Source organism: Rhinoraja longicauda, chromosome 5 (genome assembly GCF_053455715.1).
Source record: "Rhinoraja longicauda isolate Sanriku21f chromosome 5, sRhiLon1.1, whole genome shotgun sequence".
NCBI classification, from domain to species: Eukaryota; Metazoa; Chordata; class Chondrichthyes; order Rajiformes; family Arhynchobatidae; genus Rhinoraja; species Rhinoraja longicauda.
The window spans coordinates 44,913,656-44,930,712 of record NC_135957.1 but is presented as its reverse complement, the minus strand read 5'-3'; the positions used below and the strand labels follow the sequence as shown (position 1 = coordinate 44,930,712).

General features: G+C 42.5%; 2 protein-coding genes across 4 annotated transcripts in view; both read right to left on the bottom strand.

Moving 5' to 3' along the window:
• The window catches only part of gtf3c2 (general transcription factor IIIC, polypeptide 2, beta), a 95,397-nt gene extending 88,022 nt beyond the window's left edge, over positions 1–7,375 (bottom strand). For both annotated transcript variants that reach the window (XM_078399408.1, XM_078399409.1), the window contains exons 1-2: positions 7,084–7,375; positions 2,837–4,432 (exon numbers count right to left, since the gene is read on the bottom strand). In XM_078399408.1, coding sequence (XP_078255534.1) covers positions 2,837–4,365 — 1,529 coding nt within the window. In that variant the 5' untranslated portion in view covers positions 4,366–4,432; positions 7,084–7,375. The remainder of the gene's footprint in view (positions 1–2,836; positions 4,433–7,083) is intronic.
• A 6,895-nt stretch (positions 7,376–14,270) lies between these two features.
• The window catches only part of znf512 (zinc finger protein 512), a 39,486-nt gene continuing 36,699 nt past the window's right edge, over positions 14,271–17,057 (bottom strand). For both annotated transcript variants that reach the window (XM_078399410.1, XM_078399411.1), the window contains one exon: positions 14,271–15,782. In XM_078399410.1, coding sequence (XP_078255536.1) covers positions 15,480–15,782 — 303 coding nt within the window. In that variant the 3' untranslated portion in view covers positions 14,271–15,479. The remainder of the gene's footprint in view (positions 15,783–17,057) is intronic.

Sequence of the window (17,057 nt, the reverse complement as noted above, 5' to 3'; positions counted from 1 at the left end):
ACCTAAGCACGTTTTAGAAAAAGCATATAGTTGTTATAAAGCAAATGTTACTTTGAGAGTTTGAAGCAGATCACAGGCACTGGAACAAATGATAAAGATAAAACAATTTACAAATGCAACTCGTTTCTGGCTACCCAAGGGGGAGGCAAATGGGGAGATTCAAGGTTCAATATCTATTGTAGAGAACTCATGACCTAACTCATGACCTAACTCAGACTGTCACTCCAGGGCAGAGCTGTGCAGGTGCTGCATTGTCAAAGTTTCAATCCTTGGGATGTCTGATTCTTGTCCATTAAATAACAGAACTGAGGAAAAAGGTCAACTCAATGGATGTTTCATTGCTGTGTATAAGACAGCTGCTAACTTTTTCCTTAATCTATGATGATAGCGACTTTGTTAGCCATAAGTTGTTAAGAGAGAGCTAGATATAGCTCTTAAGGATAGCGGAGTCAGGGGGTATGGGGAGAAGGCAGGAACGGGGTACTGATTGAGAATGATCAGCCATGATCACATTGAATGGTGGTGCTGGCTTGAGGGCCGAATGGCCTACTCCTGCACCTATTGTCTATTGTCTATAAAGCATTTTGGAACATCCCAAGTTTATGATATACATCATGTAAATGGTAACAACCTCCCCCATATTTCATATTAATTGGCAGTTAGAAAACGGTATTGTTTTCTGAAGCATTGAGCATGTTTAGAAGTGGCAATTATTTACATCATTGTTCCATTGTTCCATTGTTACGTCTTCAACACTTGCAGGTTAAAGCCATTTCTTGACATTGAATGCCATCAGTGAAAGGAACTTTACCTCGATTATCAATAGTGGAATTGGTGCAAATAAAATGAAGCTGTAGAACGTTTCAATACAAAATCAATGAGGGAGGACAAGGATATTAAAATAAGCACCTAAATTATTTAAAAATTGCCACTATCTTTGCAAAATGATAAACAAAATACAAAAATTAGTGTTCTAAGATATTCAAGATTATGATGGTTTCTCCTCACATTGATGTGAGGGCTCTGCAAAATAGGGCTGCAAGCTAACATTTCCATTCTGATAGTTTCAAGTACTTTTATTTTGAACATTACTCTGAAGGAACTTCCCTCAGTAACATAAGGAAATCAACCAGCAACTCCTTTCTGAGATTAAGGATTATCTTGTAGCATACAGTGAGCTTGGACATAGCAAACCAGAGCAATATCCTGACCACCAGATCATTAATGGTTTAGTTTAGTTTATTGTCAGGTGTACCGAGGTACAGTGAAAAGCTTTTGTTGCGTGCTAACCAATCATTGCCCAAGCATATTATTCGCAAATGTTGCAGTCAATTTTACTATCGTATCCTTCTCATTTTAGGGGCAAAATCACAAAAACACTGCCTTCACTCTACTCAGCAGACTTTTTGGGATATTGGGTTTGTCAGATAAGGAAGCATTAAGAAGACCAAGCCCATGTTCTAAAAAAAAGAATGGAGGCAAGGAATATGGGTACAAAGTGAAGAGTAAATCAGCAGAAAAGTCAGTGTTCACAAATAAGAGAGAGTCGAGAGTGGTTTATGGTCATATGTCCCAAAATGGAACAATAAAATTAGAAAAAAAAGGATAAAACCCTTTTTAAAAAAGACAGTGCAGCAGTTAGCTATCACACAGCTCCAGGAACCTGAGTTTGATCTATTTGTCCTACAACAGCAACGATGTGGTGCGAAATTAACTGGCTCCTGTAATTACCCTTTAGTTTATATAAATAGCAAAAAGAACTAAAGGGAAGTTGATGGGCTCATGAGAGAATAAATTACAGGGCTACAGAGAAATCGGTGGGGAATGGTACTGAAGGGAGTACTCTGCAATGAACCTAATGGACCAAATAACCCTACTACTTTGTGAAAGTAAGTAAGTGAGTGACTTAATTGAAATGCAATTGTCTATATAATGCATCATGGTCTAAAATTAAATACTGAGCCGCACAGGGCAGCAGAATTTGTTTCACACAAAAGTAATGAATTTGTCAAATTCTGTACCAAGGAGGGCTGAGGATGCTCGTTTGCTGAGTATATTCAAGAAATAGTTCCAGGGAATCAATAGATATGGGGTTTGTGCAGAAAAATGGCTCTGAGGTATAAGATCTGCCAAGATCTCACTGAATACACATTGAGACACGAGGGTGGGAGGCCAAATGGCACTGAGCTGCTTCTATATTCTCAGGGCAGCAAGGAATCAAGACATGCCATATGGTTATTTCAAACAATGTAAATGAATTCAAGCCCTCCATAACCTGGCCCCATCCTACCTGACTGACCTCCTCCACAGACACATTCCCACCGCACCCTCCGCTCTGCTGCTGCTAACCTCCTGTCCCCCCCCCCCATCCGAACCAAACGCAGATCCTGGGGGGACAGGGCTTTCTCCATCGCTGCTCCCACACTCTGGAACTCACTACCCCAAACCGTCAGAGACTCCTCCTCACTCACCACATTCAAAACATCACTGAAGTCTCACCTGTTCAGTACTGCCTTCAACCACTGACCGTCACCTCACCTTCTTTTTCCTTTTCTGTTCGTTTACTTATTTATCTATTTATTTTCTTCTCTATGTTTTAGTAAACCCTGTAAAGCGTCTTTGAGTGTTAGAAAAGCGCTATATAAATGTAATGCATTATTAATATTATTATTAAATGTTGCAAACACTAATTTGGTATATAAATACATTGTTCATGGCAAGTCTGAAAGTCTAATTTTCAAACTCTGCACTCCTTCCAGGGTGTCCTGCACACAAGGAATAAAAAATACCATATAGAGAAGAAAAAAAACCATACACAGAGAAAAAAAATTCTTACGCTCTGGCTGCCCTTCTCTTTGGTCGTCCAGTTGCTATTAATTCTTCATCTGCATCCCTATGCTCCAATAATTTTTGTACGATTGGTCTCAATAGCCCATGAGTATCTGTGTTCTCTTCTCGGGCTACCATTTCACTTTTAGGCTTTCTTCCCCGTTTCTTCGGAATCTTCTTCGGTTCAGCCATTTGTCTCTCACTGGCTTCACCACTGTCATCATCAATGCACACCTCTATTGATGGAGGTTGTGGTACATTAGAAGGTGCTGGTTTTATATTCTTAGGCTTTCTTCCTCGCTTCTTCGGGATCTTCATCAGTTGTGACACTCCCATTTCATTATCAATTCCATCCCCAGCATTATCATATCTTCCTGTTGATGATATTTGCAGCATTACTCCTTCAACAGGTACTGCTTTTGCATTTTTGGGTTTTCTTCCTCGCTTCTTTGGGATCCTCGTTAATTCAGTCATTCCCATCTCATTATCACCACCATTCTCAAAACTAGAACAATTCTCCATTGATGGAGTTTGAGGCACTGCTTCTTCCACAGACACTGCTTTTGAATTCTTCGGCTTCCTTCCTTGTTTCTTTATAATTTTTGTTTGTTGAACACTTCCCATCTCATTCTCATCTCCATTTTCAATGTTACTATGACTGAGAATTTCCTGCATTGCTACCACCATGGCACTTTTGGGTTTTCTTCCTTGTTTCGTGGGGAGTTTCACTGGTACTACTCCTGGAACTGACCGTACCTCGCTGGAACCATCATCAGTTGGAACATTACAAAGATCTACAGCTGGACCACACATCAAGTTACTTTGAACTTTTTTACATCTCCCCCTTTTTTTGCTAACATTTTGTTGTAAAGGTAATGTATCAGGAGTTAAATGAGGCTCAAGCCCAAATTCATTTCGAGTTACAGTGTTCTTGTCCACTGCAGAACAAATTAAATGATCAATGGGCTGGCCTTTATTTGAATGCCTTTCTATATGATAAATATTTTGATGTGTAACCACAGTCTTAGGGTGGAGATTGGTTTCATTTGAAGAGATTTCTGCTTGCATCACAGTATCCTTGACCATTGTGGAATGAGCATGTTCAAAAGACTGGTGTACGGATTTGCATTTTTCTCTTTTATTGCTTTGCTGTAAAATGGCTTCTGAGACGTTTTCTGGATTATGCTTTATGTCTCCCATGAGTGGCTGCACTGATGTCTTAAGAGCAAGCAATGATTTTGCAACATATTTGGTTATTTCAGGTTCAGGCAAAGTATTCCCGTCTGTATTATCCCCTTTTTTTAAGCGCTTACAGCCTTTTCCTGTAATATCAGAAGTGCCCAAAGAACTCTTGCCCAAATGCACACTGCACTCATCGGGGATCTCCAATTCAAAAGCACTGGATGAAGGTTCCAGTCCATTGTTATTCACGTGAGAAGTGCTGTCTGCAGAACTTTGTGAAGTTTCTATGGATTCAACTTTTTTTTGTGCTTCTTCTGTATCAGCCTCACAGGTTTCCTGAAGATTTGGTTCCATAAATGTATTTTCCGCTTTGTACACTTTGGGCAATTGATCAGCTCAGGCTCAGCAATTTCATTAAAATCTAAAACAAAAATAGGGAAAATTATAGTGTAATGCTGTAATTATATGTGGTGTTATCTCACAAAAACCAGCTTTAGTTGATTTGATATCCAAAAGGCAAAATTTCAATTATCACAATGCAATTAAGCTGATAGTAACAAATTGGATTAAATTCACATAGTTTGAGTATTACACTTGTTATTTGCTGTTTTGACTTTAGCACTGATCAAAAACATTTGTTTCAAACTACGTTATTTAAGTGTTCAAGAGATGCTATTTAGCAGTTTGAATCCACTCCTTCTACAGCACAAAAGGGCACAAAACAATTATTGAAATTTCTCCCTAATCCCCAAAGTTGTCAAAGACAATGCCATGATATACAAACTGCAAGTGAACTACATCCCACATTTTTCATGTATGATACTTCTATTGCTCCAAATTCCAAGACATATTACAACTTTTCCTTAAGGATTAAATTGGTGCTGCACCATGAAGCTACTGTGTTGTATTAATTACCAATTGAATGATCACATATGGAGTCACATATGTGTAAATTGGCTTAAACCTCATTAACAAATGAGACTGCAAGAAGAGATTGAGATTGCACAGAATTGTGGTCGCATGCAGACCATCACACAAACCAACCTTCCTTCCATTGACTCCATTTAACCATCACGCTGGCTAGGCAAAGCCACCAACATAATCAAGGACAAATTACTCCCTCTTCCCCCCTCTCCCATCAGGCAAGAGGTATATCAAAAAAATCAAAAAATATTTTATTTAAGTAATAAATATTTACAAAACATCTTCTTTTCAACAACCCCACCAACATTTCCGGAGGTTACACGTTCAATACAGGTATTCATTTCCCGAATTTACACCGAAATTTACACAGAATCCCTTATTTGGAGGGGCGTCTCCACCACACCCTGCCCCCCATGTCCAGCAGCGGAAGGACCCTAGACTGTGGTCCTCCCCCACAGAGCCTTGGCGTTGGCTGCACCAAGCTTCAGTGCGTCCCTCAGCACATACTCCTGCAGTCTGCAGCGGGCCAGTCGGCAACATTCCCTGACGGACAGCTCGCTCCGCTGGGAGGTCAACAAAGCTCGGGCAGACCAAAGAGCGTCTTTCACCGAGTTGATGACCTTCCAGCAGCACTCGATGTCAGTCTCTGAATGCGTCCCTGGGTACAGAAGTGTGAAAACGCATACCTCCGGATTAAAGGGCAGTTTCTTCCCAGGTGTAATCAGGCACTCAGCCATCTTATCAACAACTATTAGCCGTCCTGAGCTACTATCAACCTCATTGGACACCCTCGGATTATTTTTAATCGAACTGTACTGGACTTTATCTTGCACTAAACGTTATTCCCTTCATAATATATCTGTACACTGTGGATGGCTCGATTGTAATCCTGTATCGTCTTTCCCGATTGGTTAGCACACCACAAAAGCTTTTCACTGTACACGTGACAGTAAACTAAACTAAACATTATGCTGAATGCTATCAGCGTAGACCTTGTTCAGCATGGGTTGATTTGTGGCAAGTGATACATGCCACCCAAGTGTGATTTGCCCATCTGCAACAGGTATCTAATTATCTCCCAATGTGAAAATGTAAAGATTCAAGCCTATGCAATGTATCAAAATAAACATACAAAATAACAGCTACAAATCTCCAACCTAACAGTGTTGAAAGGAACTTAAAAAAATCTGCTAAAGTTAAGACTTCTTAAACGGTACAATAGTTTAACGCACTACCACTTTATCCGATGGTGGGTTCAAATGTAGCTGTCCCATTTTGCTGCAGATTACTCTTCCATTATTAATATAGATATTTTCTCAAATAAATAATCCTGATTAATGACAGAACAAGCTTGAAGGATCAAAGGGGACACTTCTCTTATTTCTCATTTACTTATGTTCTAGCTGGTAAAAAATATTTAATATCTAAAATTAGGAATTATTGTTTTTTCATTTCACTTATACAGTGCAAAACAAGACAAGTGAAATTGGTCGGGGTTGTTCTTTTGAGATAAATGCCCGAAGAGTTTCGATTCGCACCTGGCTGTGAAATACCAGTCACCTCTGAAACTACACTGTACGGAAATGACATACGATGACCGAATTCTCTTGACTGTAGAAGTCGCTCTCCATAAGTGAAAGTTTTCAGGACTGTAATACCAAAGGGGAAATCGCATACTATCTAAATGGTGGATCGTGGTAGATTTTATGAGACCGCACTAATTTCTCTGTGCTTAATGTAGCCACACAGACATGTTTTCTCATATGAGCGTGACTCCTCATTTTGAGTGTTTGTAGCTGCATCTTTGGATTTGGGAGCAGTGATAAACCAGGTTAAGGGTTCAACTCATTAGCTGTTATTGGGCTACTGTTCAGCACTCTCGACTCACACGGATACGAAGTGCAGTTTTACTGCAACTCTCTCAAGTGAAAATGTAATCCAGGATTTTTATATATTTTTAATTAAAAGAGAGGGACAGGCAGGGTGGAGTGACACCAATGATGTAATCGCCAGCCTTGAACGGCAGGATCCGAGGCCACTTGCCTCTGCCGGCGTTTGGTGCCGGAGGGAGTGACAGGCCTAGCTTGGCCCACTCCAACCGCCACGACCATCCGCAGCTCTGCCCGGAGAAATGGAAAGCTGTAATACCTTGTCTCATCGCACCCCGCGTCCGCAGGCTCCTTCACTGAACGGACAAGGACGAGGAATGAGGACGAAATAGCAGCCGATGCGGCTCAGTCTCGGCTACACGTGGAGCTTTAAGCCGCCCGCCGTTATTTTGTGTGTGTTTTCCCCCCAGCCTTTCTGACGGGCCATTCAACGCTGCGGGTTTTCCAAGCGCTACAGAGGGTGACCAAGCGACCCGCCGTCCTGAGGTGAGGCCGGGCCGACTCGTATGATTGACACGGCGACGGCCATTTACATCCGGACTGGAGCCGTTGATGACGTATGGCGATCGAATGCACGTGACCAAACGGCGCAGGGGGATCCTGCCTCGTGACGGGCGGGGGGGGGGGGGGCGCGCGCGTGCGCTCGGGGGATGCGTGACCGGCGCGCGTGACCGGAGGAGAGTGACCTGAGGCGCGCGCTCGGAGGAGGAGTGACCTGAGGCTCGCGCTAGGGGGAGAGCGGGAACACGAGCTCGTCAGTTTCAGGGCTGCTGAAGGACATGGCAGAAACCAACTGTTTCTTACACTATTTTTGCTCAAGTTTCCAATCTCTCTGTAAGTAGTTTGCAGGTTTTTTTCCACATCAGTAACACTGAAGGGTGTTCGTGTCTTTAGACTTTAAAGATAAAGCGTAGAAACAGGCCATTCTGGTTCTGGTTGATTACTGCTCAAACACCTCATAAATGGTTATCTTTCACAGGAGTGAGTAGAGTAGTGATTACATTTTGAAGTCGGCCTTTTTGACCAAGTTGAGGAGCTCTAGTTGCTCAATCCCCTTTTTAAATGACTTGAAGGATGTTGGGTGGTAACATATTCCATTCCCTTATCGTCCTATAGGATAATGGGAATATTGGTAGCAAAATTTATTGAAATTCAGCGAGTTGATGATGTATTTTGTCTTGCTTCATGGTAGTTGGTGCTCGGGGATGGTGTGATTTTGTGAATCTCTTTGTAAATTGTAATAAGTCTTAGCCTGATTCTGCAGAGCTCTAGGGTATCCCATCCAAGAGAATTCAGCATATTATTCACGCTTGATTTGCGCTTGTAGTCATTACATATAAAGTGAGCTGCTCGGCGTTGTACTTTCTCCAGGGTGATGTTGTTGAAAGGATCCCATACAGCTCCATAATACTCCAATTTGGGCCTGGCCAAAGACTTGTAGGCGTTCTCTTTGACGGATGTACTACATGCGTGGAAATTTCTTTTAAGAAGGCCGAGCGTTCTATTTGCTTTGTTAGACACTTGACCAATATGCGTTGGCCAACTTAAATCTTTGCTTATAGACAATAGACAATAGGTGCAGGAGTAGGCCATTCGATTCCTAGATATGGTCGACAGCATGTAATGTATGGCTACCCATGTTGTATTCCAATAAAAGTGGTTTAGTCTTGTGAGACATGCATGGTATGACATTTGGTTGTATTGAAAGACATCTGCCAGGTTTTCCCCCACTCACAGAGAGCATCCAGATCCTTTCGTAAGGACAAGCTGTCTTCTGGTGTTTAATCTCTCTATAAATTATGGCATCATCTGCGAAGAGTCGAACTCTGGATAAAACTGCTTTTGGAATGTCATTCCTGGAATTCCTGCTGCCAAGGAAGAGCAATGGACCCATGACAGTTCCCTGTGGCACACCTGATGTCACAGGAGTTTCAATAGACGTCTCCCTCCAAGAGAACTCGCTGGTGTCTCCTTGTCAATAAGATCTCAATCCATTTTTGGAGGTTGCCGTCTATTCCTACATGGTTGAGCTTGTACAGGAGCCGCTTGTGGGGAACCTTATCAAAAGCCTTACTGAAGTCTAATATCAGGTCAGTCTGACCCTTGTTACCGAGTGACCTGGCTATTTGTTAATGAGGTTAATTAGCTAGTCAGTATTCATTTAAACAACCCAATGAAACAAATTAGAAAAGTTTAAAAACACAATAAAGTGCAAGTAGATCTGTGCCGGTTCACTGTGCGATGTTACCATCCGGCTCAGCAGCCGGTTCACAGTAGCTATGGCCCTGGGGATGAAGCTGTTCCTGAGTCTGGAGGTGCGGGCGTAGAAGGCCTTGTATCGTCTGCCCGCTGGTAGAAGTTCGAACAGATTGTTGCAGGGGTTTGAAGAGTCTTTGTGGATGCTGGTGGCTTTTCTGAGGCATCATGTGTTGTAGATGCCCTCCAAGGCTGGTAGCTGTGTTCCGATAGTCCTCTGAGCTCTATGGACTACCCGCTGAAGAGTTTTCCTCTCTGCCTCCGTGCAGCTGAGATACCACACAGGGATGCCATGTGTTAGGATGCTCTCTATGGTGCAGCGGTTGGGGTAGACCAGACTTTTTCAGTGTTCTTAGGTAGAACAGTCATTGCTGTGCCTTCTTGACCAGCGCAGCAGTGTTAGTGGACCATGTTAGGTCCTCCGAAATGTGAGTGCCCAGAAACTTGAAGCTGGACATTCTCTCCACACTGTCCCCGTTGATAAAGATTGGGGCGTATTCCCCGTTGTGTGACCTTGATGATCAGCTCCTTGTTCTTGGAGATATTTAGGGACAGGTTGTTATCAGAGCTCCAGTCCGCCACTTTCTGCACCTCGGCTCTGTAGTTTGTTTCATCACGGTTGGTGATCAGCCCGATCACCGTTGTGTCGTCTGCAAACTTGACAATGGTGTTGGTGTCGAATGCAGGAACACAGTCGTGTGTGAATAGGGAGCAGAGCATGGAGCTCAGAACACAGCCCTGTGGTGTGCCGGTACTCAGGGTGATAGTGGAGGACAAGTGCGGGCCCATTCTCACTGCCTGCGGTCGCTCCAGCAGGCAGTCCAGGATCCAGTCGCATAACGACGAGCTGAGGCCTAGCTGGTGGAGTTTGGTGATGAGCTTGGTGGGGATGACCGTGTTGAAGGCAGAGCTATAGTCAATGAATAGCATCCTCACGTACGTGCCCTGTCTCTCCAGGTGAGTCAGGATAGTGTGAAGAGCCAGAGAGATGGCATCCTCTGTGGATCTGTTTGCCCTGTATGCAAATTGATGTGGGTCCAGTGAGGCAGGGATGCTGGATTTGATGTGTGAGAGGACCAGCCCTTCAAAGCACTTCATGACTATAGGAGTTAGGGCAACCGGACGGTAGTCGTTCAGGTTGGTGATCTTTGCTTTTTTCGTCACCGGGACTATGGTAGCCGACTTCCTTGTCCACTGTGGCATTCTCCACACAGCAGTTGATGTAGGAGAGCACAGTGGATGTGTACTCCTCCAAGTTTACCTCTGAACCGCAGGTCGCCTGTTGTGCAAACAGGTCCCAGTCGGTGCGATCAAAGCAGTCCTGGAGTTGTGGGGTGGCGTCATCAGGCCATATTTTGACCATCTTAATTGTAGGTTTGATCTTGCGGATGAGGGGTTTGTATGCGGGCAGTTTGTCGGATTGTCCCAGAGGTGGGCACGGGAGAGTAGGCGTCCTTTACGTTGGTGTACACTTTATCCAACGTGTTTGAGCCCCTGGTAGGGCACTGCACATGCTGGTGGAATTTGCGGAGCGCAGCTCATAGGTCGACCTGATTAAATTCCCCAGCAACAATGAAGGCACCGTCGGGGTGGGCATCCTGCTGCTTACTGATGGCCGAGTGCAGCTGTGCTAGCGCTAGGTTAACATTAGCCTGTGGGGGAATGTATGCGGCCATGATGATGACCACAGTAAACTGGTGTGGTCTGCAGCGCTTTGGAGAGCGCGATGTTGCTGTGTCCGGACGTGCTGCCGCCAGCACCGTCGGGATTTCAGTGCCGGTGCTGGATTTCCTCGTGCTGTAGGTGAGTTTCAGTGGTCGTTTGTGTTCTTTAAGTTTTCTGGGTTTCCCGGGTGCTCCGAATTGCATCGGTTTGGGGAGCGCAAAGCCGCTGTGTCTGGACGCGCCGCCATTTTGGAGAAATCAATGTTCATACCGCTGGGCTGCAAGCTGCCCAAGCGAAATATGAGGTGCTGTTCCTCCAATTTCCGGTGGGCCTCACTATGGCACTGGAGGAGGCCGATGACAGAAAGGTCAGACTGGGAATGGGAGGGGGAGTTGAAGTGCTCAGCCACCGGGAGATCAGGTTGGTTAAGGCGGACTGAGCGAAGGTGTTGAGTGAAACGATCCCGAGCCTGCGTTTGGTTTCGCCGATGTAAAGAAGTTGACATCTAGAGCAGCAGATACAATAGATGAGGTGCATATGAACCTCTGTCTCACCTGGAAAGACTGTTTGGGTCCTTGGATGGAGTTGAGCGGGGAGGTAAAGGGACAGGTGTTGCATCTCCTGCGGTTGCAGGGGAAAGTGCCTGGGGATGGGGTGGTTTGGGTAGGAAGGGACGAGTGGACCAGGGAGTTAGTGGGAACGGTCTCTGCGGAACACAGAAAGGGGAGGGGATGGGAAGATGTGGCCAGTAGTGGGGTCCCGTTGTAGGTGACGGAAATGTTGGAGGATGATTTGTTGGATACGCTGGCTGATGGGGTGGAAGGTGAGAATGAGGGGGGATTCTGTTCTTGTTACCAATGGGGGGAGGGGGAACAAGAGCGGAGCTGCAGGATTATAGAAGAGGCCCTAGTGAGAGCCTCATCTATAATGGACGAGGAGAAGCCCTGTTTCCTGAGGAATGAGGACATCTCTGATGCCCTTGTGTGAAACACCTCATCCCGGTCACAGATGCGGCGTAGACGGAGGAATTGGGAGTAGGGGATAGACTTTTTGCAGGAGACAGGGTGGGAAGAAGTGTAGTCCAGATAGCTGTGCGAGTCAGTGGGTTTATAGTAGATGTCAGTCACTAGTCTGTCTCCTGTGATGGAGATGGTGAGGTCCAGAAACGGTAGGGAGATGTCAGAGATAGTCCAAGTATATTTAAGAGCAGGATGGAAATTGGTAGTGAAGTGTATGAAGTCAGTGAGTTCTGCATGGGTACAAGAGGTAGCACCAATGCAATCGTCGATGTAGCGGAGGTAGAGTTTGGGGATGGGGCCAGTGTACATCCGGAATAGGGATTGTTCGACGTACCCGACAAAGAGGCAGGCATAGCTAGGGCCCATGCGAGCGCCCATAGCTACGCCACTGGTTTGGAGGAAGTGGGAGGAGTCAAAGGAGAAGTTGTTAAGGGTAAGAACCAGCTCTGCTAGGCGGAGGAGACTGTTAGTAGATGGGGATTGGCTGGTTCTACGGTCAAGGAAGAAACGGAGGGCTTCCAGACCATCCTTGTGGGGGATGGAAGTGTAGAGTGACTGGACATCATGGTAAAGATGAGGGAGTGGGGGCCTGGAAACCGGAAGTTATCGAGGAGACGGAGAGCATGTGAGGTGTCTTGGACGTAGGTGGGGAGGGATTTGACCAGGGGGGGATAGGATGGAGTCTAGGTAGGTGGAAATAAGTTTGGTAGGACATGAACAGGCAGAAACAGTGGGTCTGCAGGGACAGTTCTGTTTATGGATTTTAGGTAGGAGGTAAAATCGGGCCGTGCGGGGCTGGGGAACGATAGGTTTGGAGGTATTAGAGGGTAGATCACCGGAAATGGTGAGGTCCGTGATGGTGATTAAGGTCTGGTGTTTGTCAGTGGGGTCATGGCCCAAGGATAAGTAGGAGGAGAAATGAGGAGATCTGCAGATCCTTGAGTCTATTGTTCGATTTACACAATTACTATCCAATGATACTAATTGGAAAGTTAAAATGAATTAAGATGAGACTAGGTCCATCTTCCTCATATTCTTACTGGGCCATTGGCTTAAGCTCAAAACGTGAACTGAGATAATAGAATACACAAAACTAAAATGAACACAGATAATGCTAGAAAAGCTCCAGATCTATTGTAGGATTATTAACCAAAAACTATTCCACTTGAGTATTCTAGATGTGCTTGGTCTTTTTGTGTACAAATCTCACCTAATTTCCTATATCCCACTATTGGTAACTTTGCTTGAAGTTGGGCCCCCTAGTTTGGAGCACTCCCTTCTCTCCCACAATGAATCACTTCCCTTTCAAAGATGCTCCTCACAACCTACCATATTGCTACTGGTCTGTCCAAATGCTGCCCCAGAGCTCCAGTGAGTCGAGCACAATTTTGACCTTGCTTGCCAAACTGCATTGAGTTTGTACTCCCCCCCCCACCCCCACCCATGTGCTCGTTTCTACCCACATCCCAAGTATGTGCTGGTAGATAGGTTAATTGCTCATTATAAAATAACCGTTGTACAGAAGGGTGACAGTAAATCAGGGGAGGAAAGTGCAAACTCCTGGTAAGTCAGCATGAACACAGTAGGCCAAAGTGTTGTTTCTGTGCTCTTGTGTAGCATGGTATCGAACATTGTTTGATAATGTTCCTATAGTGTCTGGTATGTTTTACTATGTTATAAAGCTCTGTATAACATAATGTTATTGACTGAACATCTTCAAGAGGAAGGAAATTATGATTGGAGGCCATATGCATGGGCATCAATAGGTGAATATCATACTTATGTTTATTATATCAATGTTGTAAACTAAAATGTTGAATCATGATACAAAAACTATAAAAACAATTTTAGTGCCTGTAATCAAAGATTCCCTTTAGTAGGTAGGTTTTGAAACAACCACAAGAAATCCAATATAATTCAGCACTTCAAAATGAATTTTTGCCTTCAGAACAGGCTGCATCATCTCTGCAAACTTAAAAATCTGGTGTCAGGTCAGCACTCTCTCAAAACTGTTTAAAATAAAAATGGATTGTTAGAAAGCAATTGAAAAATGGAGATAGAAAATAGGTTGGTAAACTTTAATGAGGTCCCCTCCTGATGAAAAAGTATACAACCATTGAAGTGATTAAGGAAATATCAAGGCAATGAGCTATATTTATTTTGGCACTGGAAAAACATACGTTAAAGATCCATTTTTAAAGCAAGTTTAACAACATTATTTTTTTTTCTAAAACTAACACTAAAAGTGAGAATCTAGTAATTGGAGTTCTACTAAAAAAACACCTGCTTTACCCTGTGAAGTGATAAATTTCACATTAAAATTAATTAATGTCATCACTACTCAAAGAATTATTTGTGAACCAAATAACTATTTTATAGAAGATTCCTCAGGACACTAGCTCAAATTATCATTGTGTTCAATATTAAACACAGTAAATTGTAACTTCTGCAGTTTTTTGTTTTTTAAAAGGATGCGTTTCAATTTTACATTCTAGTAACAGCAGAAAACAGTGAAATAACAAGTTTTATTCTTCATTATTTAAGTTTGAGGTATACATGTCAAGTGGAATAAAATGGATATTGTACTATTGGTAATTACATACCTTCGTAAATAACAAATGGATAAAGGCCAAATTAGAGTATTTATAGTGTATGTGTTATAGCTTTCAAACTAATTTGCAATATTTTCTTGCTTTTTGGAACGTCACCATTGACCCAACAAAACTACTATAATTTCCTCATAGAAAATGTCAAAAAGAAATTTTTCTTACAAGTTACTATTTCTTAAATCATGAGCCCTGAAGATTTAAGGCATTATAATGAGCACAATTTAGTAACTAGCCACTGCAAGACATTTCTAAAATGTAAAATTTATCACAAAAAGATTTTTTATTAAACAGGGATGTTGGTGAGAAATCTGGCTTTGGTCAGTAGCGTTAAACGCATTTGAATGCATTAGTTGTACTCGCCTTGACACATTCACCACATTTGGAGCCATATGGGGAGGTCCGATGCCCTTGCACATGCTCAGCGCTAATGAATAAACACAAATTTCTCCCATTGTTCTTGTATCAACCCATCCCCACTCCTCACCCCAACTCTGCTGACATAAGTGGTGTTCAGACAAACTGGAATATCTAGCCTGAAGTTTTTTTCTTGCACAAAGCAGCAGTCTAAAACATTTATAAAATAACCCTATCATTAATAATACACAGCACCTAGTAACTATTAGCTCCTCCTAAGCCAAGAGTGGACAAATGCAGTAACCAAAAGTGTTTTTTTTTTAACCAACAGACTTTGTTCATAATTATACAAGGTGAAGATGCCCTAGCAATAATTTTCTTCCCTTTCAAAAAATAGCACTATAATCCAATCACATGGACATTAAACTACAACTATTAAGGACATCCGTGGAGGAAATCTACTTTGCGCAAAGCCACATCGACACTGTTTACTATATCCAAGTTTACAACCTGGAAACATTTTCTTATCTTTTCCAATCTTGTACCTAAAAACTGACCTGGTGCAATCTAATTGCTTATATCCAATTATACATCGTGATGAAGGCGTAATTTATAAATTAAAAAGATCTTGTAGACAAAATGAACCAAATTATATCTAAAGGACTGTTACAATGTTTTAATCAATACCCACTGTTTATTTTTACTGAATAAAAGCTACATAAACTGTTCAGTATCTTAATTTCCAGCATTGTTTATTTCCTGGAAGCATCAGTTTTTAATTCAGCTTTTGCACTTGGTCTTTTAAGGCGCCAGCTCCCCACATTTTCTTGTTCATCCTGGTCTTCCTCACTATCGGTGAATCTGTACTGATCGCACTCTTTTGATGGATCGTGGATCTTTTTAAGGAGGCAAACTTCATTCACAGATTTTATTTGGGCTTTTTGTTTTTTACCAACTTTTGCAGATGATTTTTTCTTGTTTGATGTAGGTTTCTTAGTTACTTTCACCAAGGGTTTGAATTCTTTAGCTGCTTTGGAAGTAGGAAGAAACCAGTCCTGTAAAAATAAAACAGCAAAATGTGACAAGTAAACATTAATTTACTAATCATCATAAATAATAAATTAATTCACAAGATAATTACATCTTTAAGATACAATAAGATAAATGATTAATGTCCTCCTGCAATTTAAGAGAACGCCAAAGAGATTCATATGAAAATGTCAAATTAAATCATAATTCGCATTCTTTCTAATGATATAATGTTCATGTTTTAGATACACATTTGAAGGAATTACTCAAACCATGAATTCATAGTGCTCAGGCACCCAGGAATTAAAATGGTAAAGCTGCAAATACTCAGCAGTTCAGGCACCAAGTTTGAGAAGCTAAACACTTCTAAGGTGGGTGGGGGTGGTTGCAATCTGTCACTGACTCTCCATCTATCACTGGAGGGTACTCTGTCTTCAGCAATCTCGGGCATAATTTTCCACTGGGAACCCATTACTCAGCTGATCAAAGATGTTTAAGGTAGAGCAGAGCCTCTCTGAGCACAAATGTCAAATTCATCCGGATGGCTTTGACAGGACATGGGGCCTTGCATTCAGACACAAGGTGGTCTAAGCTTGAATTTTAATTCCAAACAAAGAAGCATTATAAAAAATAAAACACATTTAAAAGGTAAAATTAAGTTCCTTAAAAGTTAAAACATTACAAATTGCACATAACTAAAACAATTAAATTCACTGAACTTAAGTCAAATTTAAAAAAATAACGTCTACCTACATTTTGTTTGAACAACTTTTAAATTTGCATATTATCCAGTCCTGCTGTGGTTGTAGACTGTGGGGAAGACTGTCAAAGTGTACAGCAGGATATAGATCAACTAATCAACTTAGGTTATGCTGCATTTGGAGTGTGTAATTCTGTCCGCCCCATCACTGGAAGGATGTGGAGACTTTGGAAAGGGTGCAAAGGAGGTTTAACAGAAAGATGCCAGGATTAGAGGATATTAGCGACAGAGAGAGTTTGGACAGACTTAGATTGTTTTCTCTGGAACACTGGGGGTTGTGGGGAGATCTGATAGAAGTATGTACAATTATGAGGGGTATAGATAGGGTAGACATTCAGAACCTTTTTTCCCCTCAGGATGGAAATATCAAATTTAGATGGCATAGCTGTAAGGTGAGAGGGCAGTTTAAAAGATGTGCGAGGGAAGTTTTCTTTTACACACAAGAGGGCACGGAGTGCCTGGAATATGCTGCTGGGGGGTCGTGCTGGAAGCAGATACGATAATGACATTTCAGATATTTTTAGATCAAGCACATGGATAC